The following is a 14,288-nucleotide window of genomic DNA, read 5'->3' as shown; positions in this document are numbered from 1 at the left end:
TGCTATCCAGAAGAGTGATGAGAGTCTCACTCTTATTCCTGGATAACTATCTGAAATAACCTCTCTTTTTGAGGAAGAGGATGAAGACCTCCCTTGCAGAAGAGAAAAGTCTTGGAAGCGCAGCTCCCTGTAGCTGTTTAACAACATTGTGCAGGGAAAGAGAAGCTTCCTGATTTCTTTGTCTTGATTTTGTGATAATCATGTGAAAGACCCTAAGGGACTATTTGATGTTTTTCTCAATTGATCGAAGTCTGTAGAGTAAACTGGTGCAAACATCCTCAGCGCTTCGTTCCTTTGCTCACTTTACAGAGCACAGTATGATAATTCAGGGAAGAAGAGTCCAGGTCATAAACTAGTGCTGGTTGCTTGGCATGCCTATACCAACCCCTTCAAAGAGAAGCACAGGTAGGATAGAGTTTTTCTGCTACAACTAAAAGATTAAGATAGTATTAGATTGATTTTTGGACATTGTTTTGGATTGTGGTGACTTAATCCAGGCTGTTGGTATCACCTTTTATTGCAGTCTGATTTTCACTTTCATTTTTTACACAGGTTATGGCTGTAGACGGGATCTATAGGTTCTTGGGTGACTCTTCACACACATCCCTCTGTATTCAGCAGTTTGTTGGCACTACTGATTATGGCAGAGAAACCTGCTTGCTTTAATTTTTGTATCCAGCAAAGGTCACAGAGGAATAGCTATTCTGAAGTAAGCATCAGAACCTTTTTCCTCAGCAAAAACCTGTTTCTCTCCTTGATTTCTTAATCATATTGAGAAATTAGGCTTGGAGAAAAGTTAACCATATTATGTACCTTATCTTTGCTGGAATTTTTGCTTGTGGTCTTGTCATCTTGGATAACACACTTTTCAGCAGTGGATCTACTAAATATGAATTATTGCCAAGTGATCTTGTCTGCCTTAGCTAAGGGACATGCAAAGGACAAAATTTTAATTTTTATTTCGTGTGTATGCTTTCCTGTATACACTTTTAAAGGGATGCACCTGAGAGTATTTACTAGCACAGCATTTGCATCCTTCCTCAGCCATTGGTGACTTTACTGTGTAGAAACTTGTCCTTCAGGCTTCTCTGCAAACTGTTTTTGCAGACAGAAGAGAGATTTCAGTCTTCCAGATCATGCTGCACGAGTGACAAAAGTCTTCTAAAGGCAAATGCAAAAGTTTTCCTATGCTTCCTGTAGAGAAGAGTCTTGCAAAAATCATCGTATTCCTACTGATGTGATAGGTATTGTCACCCTGGGCGTAGACACTATCAGAACTATTGTTGTTCTCTGAGTCCCATTAACTGTAGTGCTGAATTCATACAATGTAATGAAGAGTAGATTTCTTCTTGGTGTTCATTTCTGTACTGCCCAGGTCTTTGTGTGCTTCCTCAATAAAAGAGGAGTTGCAGACTCACAGTTGTGCCTCATCTGTTGATGGCAACCAAAGATCTGTCAGCTATTCATTGCATGGTATCACTTACCTGTTGCTCAAGTGTGAGCTAACTGTTACCATCCCAGCTTCTGTACTGCTTCATCACTAATTTTGCACTGTGACAGGGAGGCATAAGTTGGTAGCAGGCAAGAAACCTGGCTTTGGTATTGTACCATGTATCTCTGAAACTACTCCTTTCTCGCTAGTCCTGCTTCAAATTAATCTAAATCCCTTTCCTTTACAGGTCATTATGCCATCTTCTGTTTTAGAAGATAGGATGTGGCGAACCTATGGTAAATCTTTAAAGCTGTAATTCTTGTGGTCCTTGGGACAGATACTGTTAAGATCTATAATTAGGAACTATATCCAGAGCTTATCCTCTGCGGAAGCCACCTATGTGGTATTCTGTATATTATAACAATCTTGAATGTTGCAGGAATTTGTAGAATAGCCTACAAGGTCTGTTTACATCTTAAACAAATTCAGGTCTCTACCATCTGCTACAGCTAGAAAAGGAACTAATTCTGTTACCACCACTGAAGTGCAGGTGCTTCTCTGAGATATATCAAGGGAAAAGATGCTGAATAGAAAATCATAATTCTACCTTTTTTTCTAGCAGTTACCAGAGAGTCTGTTACTCATTTGTATGAGGATTTACATGTTCATGAGTGTAACGGACTTGATTTTTGGAATGCAAGTAGAAACACAGTAGGACAATCACATTCTTAACTAGTATTAGCTATCTTGCAAATACTTGTTCCTGGTGTTTCTGAGTGAATAAAGGGCTTCTTGGGTTACAAAGGATTTGTACCAGCTCCTGCTTTCTATGTTATGCATCTCCAAGTAGACAAGCAGGTAGTACCATGCTCTCCTAAAGACTAGACTATAGCCTTTTCCTTCTTTCAATACACTTTATCCTGGATTCTTTGAAGTTACTGTCACTGGATGCTCAAAACAATTTCAAGCTTAAGAATTAAAGGATCTAGACCTTTTTTGACAGACAACATTCAGAAGCAGACTACAAATTGTGTTCTGTTACCTAAATATTTTTGTTAATAGCAACTGTAATGATTGTGTCGTTTTCTGCAAACTTTCCCTGAAATCATAAGTACATACTCCTGAGGAAGAAGTTCTTTATGGGTTGCTGGAGATTTTGCTGGAAATTCGCTGAGCTGATACAACCAGATTTGGAAAGCTACATTTGTGTCACAGCTCTAGCCAGCAATTCTCATTCTAGAAGAATATAAGCTAACTCAGTGCTTCCTTTCTTGGATTTTGTCTCTTTTTAATTAATTATGCATTTTTTCTTAATATGTCAATTTTTTGAGAGGATAACTTAGACTTTCTAATCTGACAGACTTTGAAATCTGTTTTTCAGTAGATTAAAAATTCTTAGACCACGCTAAGGAAAATTGCTTGGAAACCCTCACAGCAGAACATGTGCGCTGTTATTTGGAAGAAAAAAGACTGCTGGTTACTTCTGTAACAAACATTAGAAGCGTGTATGTGCATTAGCATTCTTCACAGTCTGCATTTGCAGGATTTATTTTTTCTCCTCTTGCAAACTGAGGGAGGGTTGAGGTACCTGCCTATTCTGTCCTCCCACAAGAACATGAGATACTGGGCAAATATTTGGCTTGGCAGTACAATGCCAGTAACAGGTCTCAGACATAGAAGTGCTGGTGGGTGCAAGTATGTACAATGCACCTCAAAGAACAATTGCTCAGTAGGGGAGAGAATAAAGATACATTCTTCAGCCTTATCCATGAGGCCATCAGAACTTTTCCAGCTATGTAGTTCTTGAAAGTAATAAAGGAGACTTAATCCTGGAAGTGGAGGTGGCTGTTTCAGAATCATAAAGCTATTTCCTGTAAGTGCATTTTTGTTAAAAATCTAATAGAAGTTTGGTATATAACTGGAATGCTCCTCAGGGACAAACTGGATGTAATAGAAAACATGCTGAGTTATGATAATGTGACTCATCCTCAGAGTATTGTTGAAACTGTTACTAATTATGTGTTGCATTAATAAGTATGCATTATCAACTACTGTTTTCTGGACCACTTACACACAGAGCTCTTCTGTGCTTACACAGATCTGCTCAAGAAACATATACCCGATCTTTCTCTCCTCAGATGGACCATTTACTGGTTAAGATACAATTAAAAAAGAAGAAACAATCTTCTAGGGATTTGATTGCGTTGTATGGAATTATGTGGACCAATAAAATAGATAAAAACTTTTAGATTAAGTAATGTTTAACGTGTGTAATGTTTAATGTCTGGTTTCTGGTTCTTTGATTTTGTTTTAACAGATGGTCTAATGTAGTAGCACTGAGCAAGAATTCAGTAACTATGCAGTTGCCAGATTTGTTTGTGCTCTTTTTCTTCCATAATCCGCTGGCGCAGTTATATTAAAACTAAGTCACAAGCTCCCTCTAGTGGAACGTGTATATACATATTACTTAGTTTATTTTTATTTACTAAAATACTTACTGGGGAATAAATAAGTAAGCAGAAAGGCTGATTCTTGTGTTGGCAGCATTCATCTCAAGGTATTGTGTAAGCTGCTTCATGTTTAGGAATGCAAGGATCAGCTGAAAGTCTGATGTGCATCATGTGTTGAAACTGGCCTTTTTGTTCATGTCCATAATTCTTCATGGACATTTCTTGAATTCAGATTCTTCATGCCCATAACTAGTCTCTTCTACAGAGTATGAGTATTTTTCCTCAAAGCTGGGACCTGTGCTATGCAAATTGCAAGAATTAAGCATTAAGATGTGACATACATAAAGACATAAGCAGTTGATCTTGAATAAACATGGAGTTGATAAAGTTTTTAGTATGGGCATGTAACATTGTAAAGCTGGAAAGACTGGAGCACATGTATTTAGGCAGGAAGAAGAGTAATGAAGTTGCTTGACAAACTATTAAGTCTGCTCTAACCCATCATCTCTGCATTTGGAAAGAATAGAGACTGTCCTGGTAAGGACAGATAAGCTGCTGAATTTAAGGTACTTTTTGGAAACAAAAAGATCTGGAGCACTGCTGACTTGCGCAGGAGCCAGTAATTAAGGTTGTGGCTATTACTAGTATGTTTTTTTTTGTTTGTTTGTTTTAAATTGTTGCTTGTTTGAATTGCAGGAAGCCCAAGTAGGGAACAGCACCCCTAGAGTTTCTTGTCTTAGTGGTAGAGAAGAGAGTACTGACAAGGACAGCACCTATGTTTCTTATCAACAAATAAAAAGCAGCAGTCTGTTAAGTGAGAGGAAACTCAATGAACTAGTATGTAGTGTGCATTATTGAGAACTGAGAGATGTTTGTGTGAGCTGTGCATCATATGGGATGGTGGGATGAGTATGTATATGGTTGGTGGGACATGCCCTTAGATGTAATTTATGTTTGGTTGAATGAGTATTGGGATACCATGTTCCACTCACAACAAATGTTTGAAATAAAGTTGAAATATATATAAATGAAATAACAGTAAGGCACTAGACATTGACTTAACTAGTGGAAAAAAATCTGTTGTGCTAATACTGATTTAAAAAAAAAAGTAACTAATGCTATATTCGTGAATATGCAATCAAACCAACTTAAAAGCTAATCCTTTTTCTTGTGAAGAATCTGTTCTCTCAGAGAAGTCATTCCCTTGGTTGAGGCTGTAGAACCCTGCATTTTGCTATGTTCAAATTAAGTAAGATTATTTATCCAGAGGTGTCTTATAGGAACACTGGAGTTCTCATCTGGGAAAGATTACAACGCTGGATATCCTTTACTGGATTTGATCAGAGTACTGAAGTGTGCTGTGAGAAGTGTTGGTCACTTAATATCTGAAGGCCTGTGAAATCCGTAGTGTAATTCTAATGAATGGCTTTAATAGAGGTTCTATTTTTTGCGTATCTATACAGAGTCAGTTGTAAACATGAACCATGTACCTAAGTCCAGCTATTCAAGTGAAATAAGTGTCATTGCTTGGTTCTCTGAGTTCATGGAGTCTGAACTTGAAGTTTCTTGCTAAGAAGCTTAGATTAAATTGAATCAGAAAACTTTCTTTGAACTCCAATGGAAAATCTTAAGGATATGTGAATGTTTCCTTAAGAAATGAAATAAATTTAGGAAACTGCTGTATTTTAATCTAAAAGAAACCATAATGACAATGTCTTCTATTTTTAACAAAGCTTGGATAGAAAAAGTATTTGGAAGAATGGGAGATGGCAACTATAGTTGGAAAAAGACAAGTGATTAAAAAATGAGTTTCTTAAATGTTGAATGTTAGTTTATCTTGACTTCGGGGGAGGAAATGGCTAAAATAATTAGAAGGAGTGATAAACTCCATGATTAGACTCATGGGTGGTGGTAGAAGTACATCCTCTAAACTTATTTATGTAACGAGTTCATGGTCCAGTGAGCAAGGCTGAAATTACTGTTAAAAAGAGGGGATCTTTTAGTCTGTCTTCGGGATAGATAAGGGATCTTTTAAAAGCAAGGTAGAGCCCACTCAGTCATTTCAAGCAAGTTATGTATGGGAATACCTCAGCTCTTGGGCTTGGTCAGAATACTTGGCTTGCTTTCCTATATCGCTCTATGGATTTGTAAATATTTTGACTCTTCTGAGTCACAGCGGTGACTGTTCTTTTTCTTTTTCTTTGCAGTGATTCTATTCTGTATGGCAGCCCTAATATTTCCAATTGGATTTTACATCAGTGAAGTTGGAGGTCAACCATATAAATTACCCAATAATACAGTGGTTGGGTCTTCGTATGTACTGTTTGTCTTATCCATTTTCTTTACAATAGTTGGACTTCTATTTGCTGGCAAAGTTTGTTTACCTGGCTGATGGATGTCTGGACTGTGGGACTTTATTTTGGAAAAGAGACACAGAACTGCATTCTCGGGAGGATGCCTAGATATGACTATTAAACACTTACTGAAAAAGGAATGCTTTGACTTATTCTCACTATGCACTTTGGATTGAAAAAAGGAGAGCCTTTCCCATAACCAAATACAGACAACGTTGACTAATCTCCTGAGCATATTTAATGCAGTCAGGTCTGCACTGTGATAGGAACTAGTGAAGAATGCTTTACACTGAGAAGCATAATGCCCCGTCTTACTGTACTGTTCCCATTTTTAACGTCTAATGATTTGGAAGTCAAAGTATTTATGAACTTTGTTGTAGACCAGAGGGTTGCAGAGGAATTCAAGTGAGGCTGGCCTCACTGATTAGGAGATTAGTATTTTACATCCTTCTTCTAATGCGCAAAGCCTTTGGCACCAGTATGGATTGATCTTGCATCACTGCACCAAGAAGCCAATAGATCAATTGTTCTCCAAAACATATGTAACAGCAAGAAGATGTACATCCCCTCCTCCCCCATAAGCTCTAGAAAAACACTAAGGAACATTTCAGAGGGGGATTTCTTCCTTATATTTATATAAATATATATATAAATATATATATATTTTGCTGATGCAGTATACAGTGTGTGTGTGTATGTGTGGGTGTGTATATACATATATATATGTATATATACACAAATGGTTCCTGGAAAAGAACTCAGAACGCTTTGCTAGCAAAACACTGTGGTGTGCAAAACTAGAACTCAATAGAAAAAAAAGCCATTTCTCTGAAGGCCACATAGCTGAGAGTCTTCAGTTTACCTCATTCTTTGTAGCAGCCCTTGATTTTAACAGTTTTTGTAATAGGTACAAACGATCCCATGCCTTTCTAGGTGCAATTTTAAGTTAAGCTAAAATTCTTTTTATGGTAATTTATTTGTATATGAGGGTAGAAGGTGAGATCATGTCATACCTTAAAGTTAAAATCCTAATTTGGGGAAACTGACGCTATTTAAATTATTAGCAACTGTTGTATAGAAAGTCTCTTTTTCTACTACGTTGTTATTATTGATATTCATATGAGTTCAAGCACTGCAGTTTACAGCAGAGATAAGCATTTCTCTAGCACATATAAAATGCAATGTTTAAAGTAATGCAAATGCTATTTCACTGCAAAGATGGATGAACTTATTCACCTTTACTAAAAAAAAGCAGTATAATTGTTTAAATGGTATATGCCTTGTTCACTGAAGTTATTATAAATGTGGATTTAAGGACCATCCAAATCTGAAGTATTCCTTATGAAAAGCAGTTTTACTTTCCAGCACGGCTCCATAGGTATTGTCATAATTTACTATTCAATCTAAACTTGCAGAAAGTAAAATTTTTCTTAGTGTCCCAGGAAAGCTGCCTGCACTATCTATATTCACTTTCCAGTTAGACCAAGGTTTTATCTGAGGTCCATTATGACAGCAAACAAAAAATTGTACATTTCAAGTTCTGTTTTGTGGAGCTTATTTGAAATGCATTACTAGGCACTTTTAAAAATGTTATTGAAATAATCAGAAGCTTCCAAAATAACCACTTATCTTCAGACACTTAAGCTGATAAGACAGTTTACACAATTCTTTGAAACTCTGTGCCATTCAAATCCTACAGGATTCTGGTCCTCTTACTTCTCCCTGATTCTGCTGAATTAAACAGTTCATAGTTCACATTTTGGTGGTTTTGAACAAATTTGCTACTGTAACATTTAAGTGACTTTTTTTTTCCAATTAGTTCGCTCACAGATGGAAGGAAGTGTTCATAGAATGCTTTTTTCTCAACTACTCTAATCTGTAAGTACAGCCAGACACCTACTTAGAACTGATGCTTTACAGATAATTTGGTTCCTTAAGCCTACATCTGCACAGATATTCCAATTCCCTCTAGCAGTGTTGTGGAAGACAGATAAAATGCCAGGTTAAGCTGCTGGATGTGTCTAAATTTTCAGCGTTATTGGTGGTGTACCGGAAGCTGAACTATTGACTAAAACTTAGAAATTCTGATGCAGAAAAGCTCTTCTGTTTTCAGGAATGTCACTCTTGTAAAGAGTTCTAGGAGGTTTTTTAACTGGAACATGAGTGAAGGGGGCAGGTTTCTCGACTGCTAAGATTCTTCTTCCTCACCTATTTTGGATATAGTAACATCATGTATACAGTTGATTTAGGCTTTGATTAAATGGATCCTCATGCAATAAAAAACATATGAACACTTACCTTGGAGCATAGCCAGTCTGTGGTTGGCTGGCTGGAAATTTTTCTGATCTGCCAATGCTATTGCTATGAATTATTAAATAGTGGAGATTTTAACTAGCTGGCTGTTTGATTAAATATTTGAGCATTTCAAGTCCAGAAATAGATACAGCCATCTGCATTGTAAAAATAAAAAATAAAATAAAAAAATAAAAAAACTCCACTCAGTAAATGAAGAGACAGCTGTCAACAGTTGCTTTTAATGAAGTCACTAAGTACTATGTAGTACAGTAATAATTTATAGCAGAAAATCATATCTTGTAAGCTGTATATAAAACACTGTCTTATGGTGCAATCATTTGTCAAACTTTTGTCTGTTACTTTTGTTTGAAAGATGTGTGCATTCTTTTTCATACCTAAGAGCATCACTGTAAAATCTGCTGAATACTATTTATAGGTTTTATTTGCACAAGGTTTAATTTTAAACTACAAGAAGTTCGTATTGAACATGCCTAAACATCTGTGGACTTTTTCAGTTCATGAAAAGCAAATGTTTCCATATGAATCTTCTCCAAAGGTAATCCCATATTTATGGTGAGTGTTTACATAAGCTTTTCTAATTCTGCCAGCCATTATATTTAACTTTTTGAAGGACAGCTCATTTCATGCATCACTAGACATTCTTTAGTCTTACGCTTCAAAATTCTCTAAAACATTTCAAGTCCCATCACAATGTGCACACTGTCGCTTATTTGCCGAGCAACGTGTGAAATCAGAAGCTTAAAATACCTTCAGAAGGGAAACTAGTTAATTTGTCTGTATAAATGTTATGGTTGAGCTCATCTGAAATCCTCTGGAAGCTGGAAGCCATTCCTCTCAGAGGAGGGTGGAATGCTTGAGTACATGAGTCTAACCCTTTAATATTCTTCGTTCAGTTGTTACCTTGCTGGCAAGTGATACCTGCTTTACTGGAGATGCTGGCAGGGTGCAGCATCACCTGAGCCTGACCCCCTGGCTGCTGTAAATACGGCCAGATGGGGGCCCTTCTGTAATACCTGTGTTTAGAGCTGTTACTTAACCACTTCAGAACACACCTGTAGATTACTGTGTGCCCCAGCAAATGAAGGGGGGAAAAAAATGAAAGCTGTCCTTTAAAAACTTTGTGAAGGATGACAATAATGAAGGAAAGAGTGTCTGCCAGCCGCTTGTCCTGCTCGAGGCCTGGCCGTCTGAGTCCTCCGTCCACCCCGCACCACCTTTACCAAGGATTATTTTCTAATCGGTTAGAACACTTTTATTTTTTTTCCAAGTAATGATCTCTGAACAAATGTTAATACAAACTGTATAAAATGAACATAATTTTCTTCACTTGTATTTTTGTTATTGAGCAAGTTTATCAAAATAAATTGTCTACTAAAGCGATCGGCCCCGGCTGCCCTGACTGGAACCGGCGCCTCGCGCGCGGGTGCCTTCCCCTCACACGCCGCCGCCGCCCCGCCGGCTCTTCCCGCCCATCTCCGCCCTCTGGCGGTCGGCAGCGGCCCCGCCGGGCTCGCCCCGTCTCCATCGGCAACGCCGTAACGCGGAGGTGCGGCCGGGGCCGGGGGGCGGCTGCTCCCGGCCGCTCCGCGCCGCCGGTACCCGGCCCGCACGGCGGAACGGGCGGGTGAGGGCCGGGAGGCGCCTCGGGGTGCTGCTGCTGAGGGGGTGTGGGGGGTTCTCGGCTGCAGCGCGGGGAGGACACGGGCTGTCGGGGGGTGGGGAGGAGGGAGAAGGGGCTGGAGAGCCGTCCCCGTGAGGTGGGGGGAGGCACTGGAGGGAACGGGCCGGTGGGGGCGCTGAGGGGGTCATTCTCCCGCCCGTGGTGAGAGGAGGTGTTGGGGACGAGGTGAGCTGGAAGAGCCCGGTGAAGTGAAAAAACAGCGATAGGCCTCAACAGGTCAGACTGATCGTTAGACTTGGTGATCTTGAAGACCTCTTCCAGCCTAGATGGTTTTATGATGGTGGTTCTGTGACTGTCCTGTGCCAGTTTTGTCAACCTAACTCCCCCAACTCACCTCTGTGCCTCACAACCTACTCCTTGCCCCTTGTCCCTGCAGCTCATGCTCACCCGCAGAGCCCTGGCTTTTGCTTTTGGAAATTTTTTTCTGCTTGAGCTGTATTGCTTGTCTCCCAGCAGCTGTGCATACATATAATTAACTTCATAAAGCCCCTGAACAAATAACTATTCCAGAGTATTTTCTAAATGTGTTTTCTGTAGATGGATAATTGTAACTCCTCTTTGCAACTGCTTTTAAATTTTCTGTTGTCCTACATGCAATGTAATTATTATATAAAAGTTGCTATCAATTTTAATGTTTTGTGAATAGTATATTTTAAGCATTTTACTGTAATACTGTCTCTTGTCTTTTTTTTTAAAGGCTAAGTCTGTTCATATAATGAATAAACACGTCAGGAAAATGGCACAATTGTTGGACAATGATCAGTTTTTGGAAAAAGTTGGGTAAGGGTACTGTTACAAAATTCTATTGGGATTTCATAAGTATATATAGAGAAAATAATCGTAGCTTGTATAAACTATGCAGTACGTCCCTCCAAAACACTTATCAGATATCAAATGGAGTGTGTAAACAAATGGCAAAATATAAAAACACTTCCCACATTAAAAACTTTAAAAGGCTGTGTGGCAGTACAAGAATATTATTGGTAATTAAGTCATCCCATAAAATTCATTGTCTTGTAGTGTGACCACAAAATCCAGTGTACAGTGTGATCATCCACCATGGCAAGATTTTACTCTGTCCAATCTAGGACTGGATAATGGATTGCTGGTAATGCATATTAATGAGACACAAGATCTGCTGGTAGGCAAGTTTTCCTGCTAAATGGAACAACTAGAGAAGTAACACACTCTATAAATACAGAGTGTGGAATAAATAAGCTGACATACAACTGATACATCTCCTTGAATATATTGGCATATATATACAGATAATGTGATAGATAAAATCACGAAAGTCATGAGTCCACATGAGGTTTTTCTGCAGAGATGAATCGGTATGTGAACAGGTCAGGCAAAATGATAAAAGTAAATTGAAAGTTGCTGCTGTGTTTTTCTTTAGAAAAATGGAAGACAGTATATACCCCTTCAGAATCTGTGAGGCAGGTGTTGGAGATGCTTCATTTTTCTCCCTTTCTGGTTAATCACAAGGGTATATTCTTTTATTTCTTTTACTGAACTATTTCTTTTCTTCCTTCTTACCTCCTCCAAACTCTTTCTTTCCTTTAGCTCTCAATCTGGAGTATTCTGAAACCTTCTTTTACTTTGTATCCCAGATTCAAGATAGTGTACTAACTGTGTTATATTGGACTATGTTTGACTCAGTCATGCTGGTAATACTGAGCTTTCCAGCCCTATTTTTCTTAGTGTATATTTAATACAGATAAGGTAGTAGGCCTGTCCCAACTGCAGAGTATTTTTGCTATCCCTTGTCCTAAAGTTTACTGGTTGTTGAATGTAGCTGTGTAGCACTACCTAAAATTACATTGTTTTTGACTATGTACAGCCTCACAGCAGCCATCCTTGGGACTTACACGTTTGTTGCATTTGAACAACACATTTCATTTTTTCTACTGCATTTATTTTTTTCTTAATTGATTTATAGAGAGTAGAAATGAAGAAAATACAGTCAAAAAAGGTACAAACCACAGAAGAATGGCTAAGAAACTACAGTTTAGAATCCTTGCAATTAACATTAGAACATCTGGTGAATGAAGGCAATATTATTTTGTAAGTACAATGTTGCCCTTTAATTAGTCCTGATTTGTGTGTGTGTGTGATGCTAATTATGCATACTGTCCCAGGGATTCAAGAAACAGTGTTGAAGAGAGAGAGTTTACAGAAGAGACTGTTACCAATTTTGAGTCCAGACTTTCTGAGTAAGTTTTGATCTTGTTGATAATTTTGATACTAACTGATACCTTATCCCTGTTCTTCTTTAGGTGTTTACAGATACTTTCTTCAATCCTAATTTGTTATCTCTGGGAATTAAGTCAGTATTAAATCCTTTCTGCTGAGATTCAAGGCAGGCGATGATTATGTGTCAGTATAGCTGAGGTTTTTTATTTGAGGGGGGGAAGATGTCTATCAACCAGGTTTTGAACTGAAGCAGTAAGCTGATTTTAGAAAGGCAGCTCGTGAATTGTTGGCTTTTCGCAGATACTACTATATATGTGTGAGTTGTGTTTATTGCAACTTACGGTAGTTTCAAATCATGTATGTAGTTATGAAAGGCAGTATTGCTCGGTTTTCTGTTCAAGGAATGGACTGTTGAAAGTAGTTTGAATTGGAACCAGGAGGGAAAAAGCCTGTGTAGCAGATACTTAGAAAATTGTTAACAACCAAATGAATTTTAAATGTATAAAATGAAGAAAACTTAAATTGAGGAAGACATTTAATGAATAGGTTCAATAAGCTGTACAGTAATATTTTTGCTGGTCTTCACAATACTTGTTAGACTGTGCCTAGGAGTGCCATTACTTCAGCATACCTCGCTATGTCAGTCATGAAGATCTAGAATCTTCAGAAGGTCCCTCTTCAGTACTCTGCCATCTAACCAAAGTGTCAGCAAATCTGGTTAAAAAAAGTAGCTTTCATGTTTCAAGGCAAAGATTTTTTCCTACTTTGAAGTGCTGATTGAAACCTTTTATTCTCCAAATAGTTAAAACAATGCACTAGGTGTTAAAAATAAGTTGGTTCACATAAAGCAATGTTTGGGGACAGCAAGTATTTTGTTTTACCTCAGTTTATGCCTATTTTAAAATTAAATTGCTGAAAGTTGTGCTGCATTTAGTCCAGAACTTCAGTGAATGTGCTGCCTTCTGATCACAAAGTTGTATTTCACGAGTGTCTTAAACAGTTTAAACAATCGTGTAGCTTGTATTAAATATATCTCCTGGCAATAAGCTATGTGTGATGAACTAGCTCAGTTTTGCCTGAACTTTTTTTCTTCATGCATACACACGGTGAACACACCTCTCCTTTCTCTCAGTAGAAAAAAAAAAGAATAAATAAATAATAAAACTGATAAGAAAGCATTTCAGTGATCCATTTTTTCAGCCAGCTGTGTTAGTCAATTAAACAACTTTAGGGGAAGGGGTATTTAAATGGTTAGCCCTGCAACCACTATTCGTATAAATACTGAAAACAGTATTTTCAAAACGTCATTTTGCATCTGCAAGATAAAGGACATGATAAAGACAAATTGTGCAATATTACATTGATACAGAATGCAAAAAAATGTCTTGGCTAAAGCTGTGCTATGCCTTTTGTCAGGGTGATTGACCTTTATCAGCAGCGAATTCAGTGGCTGTTGAAGGACAGCAGAAAGGTAACTTTAACTTTGCAGGATATTTTTAGAAGGGAACTCTTTATAGTATTAAAGAATAAATTAACCTTTGAATACTAGTGAAAAGTGGCTTCCAGAAAGGTTATGTATTTTCATTATTTACTGTTTCATGTTATATGCAGCGCTACTTATCCCAACAATTTATTACTTTTGTTGATCTTTCATTGATATGTGGGTTTTTTGCTTTCTAGATTTAGTCTTTCTTTTAGCAATCTTAATCAGGGCCTCTCAGTACCATTTAAACAGAAGCAGACGAAGGGGAGCTTAACTTCTGACTGGAACGCAGCTGTCTTTCAGTCAAGTGTGCCCTCTGTTGCACAGCTGGTTAATCACTTACTGTGCCTAGCAGTGCTAATGGTCGAAAATGGGT

The 14,288-nt window shown here is 38.0% G+C and overlaps 2 protein-coding genes across 4 annotated transcripts in view; both read left to right on the top strand.

Moving 5' to 3' along the window:
• The window catches only part of MOSMO (modulator of smoothened), a 31,083-nt gene extending 21,165 nt beyond the window's left edge, over positions 1-9,918 (top strand). For 2 of the 3 annotated variants that reach the window (XM_035548636.2, XM_035548638.2), the window contains one exon: positions 6,090-9,918. In XM_035548636.2, coding sequence (XP_035404529.1) covers positions 6,090-6,274 — 185 coding nt within the window. In that variant the 3' untranslated portion in view covers positions 6,275-9,918. Of the gene's footprint in view, positions 1-552; positions 710-1,679; positions 1,729-6,089 lie in introns of all 3 variants that reach the window. The other variant, XR_007708864.1, reaches the window with a different exon arrangement.
• Positions 9,919-10,969: 1,051 nt separating this feature from the next.
• The window catches only part of VWA3A (von Willebrand factor A domain containing 3A), a 30,303-nt gene continuing 26,984 nt past the window's right edge, over positions 10,970-14,288 (top strand). The window contains exons 1-5 of the mRNA XM_035548976.2: positions 10,970-11,013; positions 11,254-11,374; positions 12,176-12,300; positions 12,375-12,449; positions 13,846-13,900. Coding sequence (XP_035404869.2) covers positions 10,970-11,013; positions 11,254-11,374; positions 12,176-12,300; positions 12,375-12,449; positions 13,846-13,900 — 420 coding nt within the window. The remainder of the gene's footprint in view (positions 11,014-11,253; positions 11,375-12,175; positions 12,301-12,374; positions 12,450-13,845; positions 13,901-14,288) is intronic.

This window comes from Cygnus atratus, chromosome 15 (assembly GCF_013377495.2).
Source record: "Cygnus atratus isolate AKBS03 ecotype Queensland, Australia chromosome 15, CAtr_DNAZoo_HiC_assembly, whole genome shotgun sequence".
Taxonomy (NCBI): Eukaryota; Metazoa; Chordata; class Aves; order Anseriformes; family Anatidae; genus Cygnus; species Cygnus atratus.
The sequence above is the reverse complement of the archived record's forward strand: the minus strand, read 5'-3'. Positions and strand labels throughout refer to the sequence as shown.